Source organism: Rhagoletis pomonella, unplaced genomic scaffold (genome assembly GCF_013731165.1).
Source record: "Rhagoletis pomonella isolate Grant_MI unplaced genomic scaffold, Rhpom_1.0 Rhpom_scaffold_00001, whole genome shotgun sequence".
Taxonomy (NCBI): domain Eukaryota; kingdom Metazoa; phylum Arthropoda; class Insecta; order Diptera; family Tephritidae; genus Rhagoletis; species Rhagoletis pomonella.
Window position 1 is genome coordinate 44,596,911 of NW_023458555.1, and position 9,039 is coordinate 44,605,949.

Sequence of the window (9,039 nt, forward strand, 5' to 3'; positions counted from 1 at the left end):
AGTCACTCTCACTTAGTGTTGCTCTCTTATTTTTGCTGCAGAGAGGATTTTTGAGAATAACTTTTGTGTGACGTCACACTGGTGCAATTGCGAGAGAGAAATGCCAAAACGTGAGCAAGAATGGAAGAAGAAGAAAAAATGTTGCAAGGAAAACGTAAACAAGTTGCACCAGTGTGACGTCATGCAAACAATGCAAACACCGATTCTGTCAAATTCGTTAAGAGAGGAATAGCATCCCGAGATCGGCGCAACCTTTGTATTCTCTGAATCGTGTGTCATTTTCGATTTAAGGAACGCTTTTTGCACTAAATCTGACTACTTCGGACTTTTTCGGACTATTTCTGGGAGTTAAGGAACGCAACTACTATGTTTTTATCATGATTTTGATAACACTCTCTCGGAATGATTCAAATGTCAAATAAATTCAAAACAAACACATGAAAAATTATAACTTAAAAATTTATTTATTCAAATATGGGAAAAACTTAACAACTTAGAAAAAAAAAAAGTTGCTGCTTTAGCGACTGCCCAAATTCCGTAAAAATGCAAAACTCTAGACAAACGGCTTTAAGGTTTGAGTTACATTATTCACAGAGGCCCTAACCAAGAAATTCTTTATTTTACAGGAGAAGCAAAAATTATTATAAAAAGAGTATCAAAAACAGGTAGGGATTTTTAAAAACTGACATGCAAACTCTGTTGTCGCTATTTTTTGGATTATGACACTATTGAAGTAAATGAGCAATACGAATTTCTGTAGCTTTTCGGTTTCAATGAGTAAATTATACGCACCATCGACAATTTTACTTCCTGATTGGGTTAAAATCCGTAATATTCTAGCTAGTCCTGTTTTCTGCGTTTAGGCCATACATAGAAAAATTCGAAAATTCCCTTATGTCCTTAAATTTTCAATTCAACATCAAGTTTTTTCACAGTGCACTGCTGTACTGTCGACTATGCAGTTTGCATCTATTGCGTACGGCTTGAGAAACGGAAAAGAACAAAGTAAAAGGAAAACGGATTTCGCTGATTCCTATATCCGGTACTATTTGAAACAACAGCATATAACACTTGTATTGAAAATGTATTTTGTGTTATAATATGCAATTGCATAATTTTGTCTTTGCTATTTATGAGGGAATTGAAAACAAGAGGTCAACAGAGCTAGGAGTAAAACATCCGCTATGTTTTGAGTTCCGGTCGCTTACCGAAAAATTGTATGGGAAAGCAACAACAAAGTTAGCTAGCAGCGATGGACGATGGCGAGTTTGGTGGCACCTCATTGAATTCGTTCGTTTCGCCACTCGCAAACTGTTGCGAATCGATGGCGGCTATTATTTTTTTGGGAATTCAATAGATCGCTTATAACCGATTTTTTTTTTACTGTAATTAGCATTTCTCAAGCCGTTGCACGTTCACCATTTTATGACTGCCTGCAACAGTCGTAACCGATACATTGACTAAAATTTTATCCGGTATTTGGTACAAGTTGAGTTAGTAATGCAGTCATACTAAGCTAATCGGGGTCTTCCACTTTTGGATATCGCCTTTGGTTTCTGAGATATTGAGTAAGAAGTATCGTTAATTTAGAAAAAATTTTCGTCACATTTTGTCGTAGGGCATGCAAATGGGCTGCAAAATTGTTAACCAAAAAAAAATACAATAATTTAAGAACTTCGTAACCTAGTACCATTTCCGAGACTTTGGAGAAAATCTATCGTCACGTTTTTGAGAAATCGCATTCGAAATTTCAATCGCGATTTCCCAAAACCTGCCGAAAATCGCCATTGAAGTTAGGAATACAATTTCTCAAAAACGCGAAGATAGATTTTCTCCAAATTCTTTGAAAATGTTACTAGTTCACACAACTCTTAAATTATTTAATTTTTAATGTTTATTGCTAGTTAGTTTTGAGTTTACGAAGGATTTTCTTTAGTAAAATTTTGTCGTAAGCGTCATTTGTCCACAATTTCTTTGTATGAAAGGAATCAAAATGTGATCAAAATTTCTATTAAATTGACGGCGCTTTTTACTCAATATCTCGGAAACTAAAAGAGATATCCGAAAATGGAGAACACCATTTTTAAGACATTGATTAGCTTAATATGACTGCATCACTAACTAAATTTTTACTAAATTATCGAAAAAATTGTAGTCAATATCTCGGAAACTAAAGGCGATATCTAAAAACTGATAACACCAATCGAAAGACCTTATTTCAATATATATAACTGCATCTAGAACTAAAAATCGTAAAAATTGCGCTCACGACAATCTTTTACCCAAGCGACGATATGTGAATGGACATCCGTCTACAACGAGTCATCCTAAGAAGTTCTTAATTTTTAATGTAACATACATATGTATGTACATACATACGTTCAAAGATATATTTGTATGGATACAAGTTCAGTATTCCCTATGAGCAAATCAGCAATTACGATATCAAGGCGCTTAAAGCATTCTTAACATCTGGAAGAGATTAAAGTTTCGCACGTAATTAAATGTGCTTGGGCCGCCCATCAATACATATACTGCTAACATATGCATGTACATATGTGCATATGTATGTAAATATAGGATGAGGGTACATGGAGATACATGCATATGTATGTATGAATGTAGTATGTACAAAAGTATGTATGTATATGTACATACTACATATAAAAGCATTTATTTTTATTTGACTATTTCAACAGTTTTCTGCACAATATGCGCCATATGGAGCAGCTTCAGATAATTTAAACTTGAAGATCATCCCATTAAAGATTTAGTTCCTTTCTTGAGTTTGATTTGAACACTTCAACTATGCGGACATACAGCGTGTACATTATAACAGTTGTGAGACTAGATTTATAATTAAATATTCATATTTATTTAGTTTTATGTATGCATTACCCAAATATCAGAGACTAATTAACATATTTACATACATGCATACATACTTTTCAGATTTTATGGAGTACCGTTTTCCTGTTCTCCATTGTTCACTTATTGCCAGTCAACGCTGCAATTCTAACGAATTCAACTACTGCGGATTTGTTAGTTAATTTATCAACTTCATCAAATGATTGCGGCAATACATTGCAGTTGGATCATCTCAATCACGCCCTGAAACAAATCGATGGCGCCGTGCAAAATCTAGAGGAAAAGGCGCACAATTGGGCCATCTTCCGCCACCATATTGATGCTTGGAATGACCAAATAAAGTCACTGGAACATAAACTAGATTTAGTTAAGCGCGCACAGGATGAACAGCAAGCATATGGAAATAAATTAATCAGTTTGGAGTTCACACTCAACCACATACTAAGCAAAGTCGTATATCTAAGTGATGCCTGTAATACGCACCAGGGAACCGTCGCCTATCCCTCTGCTGCCATAAGGCCACCTGTAATGTTCAACGCCCATATGAACAGCAATGGCAATGACAATGACAATGGCCGTGATACTACGCAACAACAGCAACAAAAACAAGATACCAATGAACTGCTGTACGAGCACATCGCGTTGCTGGGAGACGTAAAACATGCAATCGGCATAGACAAGCAACTGCGCGGCGAGCTATCGACACGTTTGAGCAACATATTGCGCCATGTGCAGAACATTGAACGCGATAATTGTGGTGGAGAAAGACGGCATTTCACATCGAATGCGAAAGATAAAGCCAACGGCCACAGCAATGGCAATGCCAACAATAAAATGGGGAAATTAATGGCGCCAATAGGCGGTTGCAATTCAAATCAAAATATCGAACGTGCTTTAAAATCGTTAGGTGAACAAGTATCAACACTTAGCGCACAAACATCAACGCCAAAAGAATCAAAGCAATTGCATACGTTGACTAAGAAAAATTCTCAACAATTAGAAAATGTAATAAATTTCTTAAACAAAGTTGATGAGCGCCTATTGCAGTGGCGTGATGAAAGTGCGCTCGGCTGGCACCAATGTCAGGCTATGTCCGGCGAACTGTCCACTTTTACTGAAAGCTCAGACCTGCTGTTGAAACGTATCGAAATGTTGGTGCATGAAGTGAACGAAAAACTGGCCAAGCAACCGGTGGCGAAATCTGGCAATAAAGATGATGAAAACGATGGTTCCTATGAAGTAGAAGATGTCGCTGCTGTTGATGATCATCGGGCTGATGAGGAAGGTAAAATAGATGATAGTGGTGAGGTTGTGTTGACCAAACACGTAAATGGCAACATGGTACCAACTAAAAATGTTGACGTTGAAGAGCAGACGGAGAAAATAGATGATCGTTTCGACGTAATCGGTGAGTACACATTTCTTTCAAAGTACATAGTTCTAAGTAACAAAGGTTCAATTTGGCCTCAATTCACCTTAATTCGTAAAGGCGCTAACCAACAATTTTTTCGAAACTGCATTTTTCACACATTTAAATAACACATAAACATAAATAACACATAACATTCAAATACACCTTGGAACCGTCGAAACCAAAAACAACGGAGTTACAATCCACTTAAAAAAAAAAACGTACCTGTTTTTGATACTCATTTTATTATGTTTCTTGCTTCCGTAAAATAAAAAATTTTTGGTTAGGGTCTTTGTGAATTAATGTGACAATATAGTAGTTAGTTCCAGCCATGATAAAAATATAGTAAGGTAGAACCGCTGAGAGTCACTTTTAAAATTCTTGACGTTTCCAAACAATTTAATTTTTAAATTTACTCACAAACTCACACACACATTTTCATTTTCAATCTCAAGCAACAACAATTTCGAACAATTTCAATTTTTTATTTTCACTTTTATATGATTTTAAAATGTTGGCAAACTTCAAAAAAAAATCATGGCCGACAAATTGAGAGAACGGTTCTACCTTGCTATGTTTTTATCATGGTTCCAGCAAATAAATTTGCAAAAATTAAAACCCATAGACGGCGCTGGAGCCGAGTGGTTTAAAAAGTTCGTTTGACGGTCCGATTTGGCTCAAATTCGGGGAATATATATATATATATATATATATATATATATATTGATATATATTGATATATTGAGATTGATTTGAAGAAACATGGCAAGTGTCAAATGATATAAAAGTGCGCAGTTAAATCAAAAATGTAAGAACAAAATTAAATTCATTTGAAAAAATACAATGAATAGAAAAAAATTATCAAAGAGAAAGCCCACAAATAGTGGACATTTTAAGTACAATTGATAAATAACCCTTGAAATTGATTTGAGAGTTAAAATTATTTTCAAACAGTGATTAAATTGATGGTACAATTGTACTTTTTTGGTACATTTTGGAAGCCAAAAGTACATGGTACTACATTGACATTTTCGATACATTTTTGTCAAGATACGGTACTACACTCTATTTACTTGGAGTTTTGAATTTTTGTGCGCAAAAATATAGTCATCTTTTTCTACCTTATTTAAGTAAATGCGGGGTGTTTATTAAAAACGAAACTCTTACTTAAATAAAAAAAGTTTCTGTCATAATAGGTCTATTCATAAAATTTTCCAGTAAGTACTAGCAGCCAGAGAATAAAAGAATCATAGCGAGTAAAATTAAGGGGAAGACTAAAATATCAGAAAAAGTTATTGAACGCAGTAAAACTTACGCCATTCTGACTTTCTGATAGGTAAGTAAGTTTTTTTCTAACAAATATTTTTGATACCACATCATGAGACATTCAAAAATAAAATAATCTCCTCCAAGCACCCTTCTTGTTTCACAAAAATTAAGTAGATATAGCTACAAATGTGTCTTTAAAATTATCCCATTTTCGGTTTAACGGTCAACTGACAAATTTGGCCAGAACCTTTCAGCACTATTATCTATTTTGGTATATTTCTCAATATTTTGCGTAAATTCCGGCCAACAAATAGTTTCATCCACAATTGAATAATTTTATACGGCACGAAAATTAGAAAATTTGAGATTAGTAGTAAATTAACTAAACTAAACTTTTCTTCCTTTCTTTTGTTTATTCACAAACACATGTTATGGTCAGCAGACATTTCCTTGTAAGTTTTCGCAGGTAAAATTTTTTCCAGCAGAAATTGGCAGATCTGTGTCATTTTGCGCTCTCGATTTCCCCCACTTGCAAGATTTTAGGTACGAGAACACTGCTATTAACTTGTTAATTTCTATAAAAGGAATTATTTTCCAAAATATTTTTATAAAAATTCCATTCCGTTAAATGCAACGGTTTTATTTTTAATTTTTGTACTACTAGCTGTTAATAAGTATAACTTGTATGCTTTTCTTGATTACCTTTGCGTTTTGGTGGCCTTTTCAAACAAGTGATTTGCGCTTATGTGTTCCACCTTCGACACACCTTCGACACGCCTTGTTTTATATCATGATTTTTATATAGAAAATCTATATATATATGTAACTATGTATGTATGGTCTTTTAAATGTTGGTACTTTTTCGGCTTATTTAGTACACTTTTTTTGGCCATTTGGTACAAAATTAAAAAACTCATTTATCATCCCTGTCCTCAAATAGAGATCAAACTCCCCTTTTTATTGAGAAATCTGTTATTTTCAAATCAATATCAAAGCATTTTCAAACGCTTGACATTTGAGAAAGGGCTTTGATTTCAAATCGTCCTCAAATGTACATCAAACCTAATTGTTTGCTGGGATGTCAGGCAAATTATGATGGGAATATTGAAGAAAAATACAAACTCTGCAGCTACACATACTCGAGGCATGCTGGTGTACCTGGAAATAGGGAAACATAGGAAAAACAGAGAATTTGGGGAACCAAAAACTCCTGCTTATATGATGGCAGTGTTAGGAGCCCCGCATAAATTTTCGAAGTGTTTGGTAGTTAAAACTATTTGCACTCGCCAAGAGATCGCGACCATTTAGAAAAATGTCGAGATATGTCTCGTGAAATCTATCTCCTGGGCACCACAATAGAAGGGCCTGTTCGAGGCACGTAATAAAAGCGGCAATACTGCAGCACTGATGCAAATTTGCTATACTGTTGCAACTTCCCACTTGATAAAACGTTGCTAGAAATTCACACCGAACGTGATACTTTAATAAGTCGCGCAACACTGCGCTTGTGATTGCATCTCGAACAAGCCCGAACTCTTAACCAGAGTAGACTCGTTTAACCTAACCTGTACCCGATTTACCTCATATTTACATACGTATTTCCAAAATAGCACGTAGAATACATTGTATAACAACTAAAGCAGATACGACTCGGGAATGAAAAAGTAGCATACATATATGTATGTTTATACCAATGTATCTCAAAGGCTTCGATAAAACTTTTCGTGTATATACAATCGATTAGGAAGTGTAAAATATCGGACGCTTTTAAATTTCTGTAATTACTGCCGCCCAGCTTTCATTTTCAGGTTCAGGACAAGGATTGGCTATATTGCGTATTTATGTATGTATACATCTTCTAGATTTCCTACAACCCGAAAAAACTGCCTGTCACGATCTGAATGCCCCACCAGTCGATGGCGTTTACAAATTCTTTACACCAGAATTAAATGAGGCGGGACGTGATTTTAACGAACGATATTGTTCCTTTGCCACTGAGGGCGCAGCTTGGACCGTTATACATAATCGTGGTCCATATGATGAGCACGAGAACTTCAATCGTTCATGGGTGGACTATAGAAATGGATTTGGTGAGTTGAACAAAGAGTTTTGGTTTGGCAACGAATTCATACATCAGCTGGTTGATCGAGATGACTACGAACTGCGCATTGAATTAACCGATTTTGAGGAGGGTAAGCCTATAATAGAGTAACAATTTATGAAATTTCGTACTCATTAACAAGTTTTTATGTAAACTATTAGCACACGTATGGGCCGAATATTCATTCTTTCGCTTGGACAGTGAGCGTTACAACTACAATTTACTGATCGGTGGCTATAGCGGCACAGTACCCGATGCAATGCATTATCACAATGAAATGGACTTCAGCACCTATGATCGACGCAACGACAAAAGTGTGGATGCATGTTGCGCATGTGCCACTGGTTATGCGAGTGGTTGGTGGTTTGACAAGTGAGTGTGTAGGTGTAGGATATTAAATAAATATTTATTAATACATGCATGGGTTTTAGTTGTTCGGAGGCGAACTTAAATGGTATTTATCGTGAAACACCAAGCGGACACAATTACGTGGGCATCATTTGGGAGCAATGGCGTGGTGACTACTCTCTACAAAAGGCGCGCATGATGATAAGACCGAAGAATTTGTCGACCGAGGAACAGTTAAAGCACAGCGAGCGTCGCGAACGCAATGAAGATCCCTGAAAATTATTTGGGAAGAGGAAGCAAAAAGCTCGTTGATATATCAGCAAAACGAATTGAATAGTTTACTTATAACTAACATACATATGTGTGTAGTATATATTTTGAAACATATAAGTGTGTATGTGAATTTCCAAGAATCCTAATAAAAATAAATGCTGAAGCGGCTGTCAAGTAAAAAATCGATGGTTTTTAATTTTTTATAATCTTTACAATTTTATTTGACGTGAATAATTTTTAATTATTTATTGAATCTATATACATATATATATGTATGTATACATATGTATGTGTAAGTAATGTTTATATACCATATACATATATAATTTTTACTTGTCCATTCTTCAAATTTACTTCCTTTTACTTTTCACAATTTCACCAAAAGTAGGACATTCGCTCGATCGTTAATTACAGAAGTGTTATTTACCATTATTATTTATTTCTATTATGCGCATTTTAAATTTTGCATTGTATGTATGTATGTATATGGACTATACACTGCATTTATTTGTATGTATGTATACATATTACATAAACACTCGCTTGCATTGTGCAGCCGGCGTTTTAAATATATGTAAGTATGTGTCTATCTTTTATGTTTAGCAAAAAATTAAATTAGCATTTCTCCTCATTGATAGTTTTGTAATGACTAAAAATAATGCAGCCTAACTGCTTATAACTATGTAAATACTAACTTCGTACTCATTCATACTCATAGTCATACCCATGCATGCATATAATAAGTACATACATACATATCATTCATACA

At 34.9% G+C, this 9,039-nt stretch overlaps 1 protein-coding gene across 2 annotated transcripts; it reads left to right on the top strand.

Moving 5' to 3' along the window:
- Positions 1–2,734: 2,734 nt before the first annotated feature.
- LOC118744688 (angiopoietin-2) lies at positions 2,735–8,452 on the top strand. Of its 2 annotated transcripts, none has more exons than XM_036477889.1 (5): positions 2,735–2,841; positions 2,953–4,276; positions 7,411–7,740; positions 7,811–8,021; positions 8,081–8,451. In XM_036477889.1, exons 1-5 carry the CDS (start codon positions 2,809–2,811, stop codon positions 8,271–8,273), a joined length of 2,091 nt encoding a protein of 696 aa, XP_036333782.1. In that variant the 5' UTR covers positions 2,735–2,808; the 3' UTR covers positions 8,274–8,451. The 2 variants fall into 2 exon arrangements, with proteins under 2 accessions (XP_036333782.1, XP_036333792.1); XM_036477899.1 differs by having other exon boundaries at positions 2,784–2,838; positions 8,081–8,452.
- Positions 8,453–9,039: the final 587 nt, after the last annotated feature.

Coding starts and splice junctions, on each gene's coding strand:
- LOC118744688 (XM_036477889.1), top strand. CDS start 2,809: ATGCGGACATACAGCGTGTACATTATAACAGTT. Junction 2,842..2,952: donor GCGTGTACATTATAACAGTT/GTGAGACTAGAT, acceptor CATACTTTTCAG/ATTTTATGGAGTACCGTTTT. Junction 4,277..7,410: donor TGATCGTTTCGACGTAATCG/GTGAGTACACAT, acceptor TACATCTTCTAG/ATTTCCTACAACCCGAAAAA.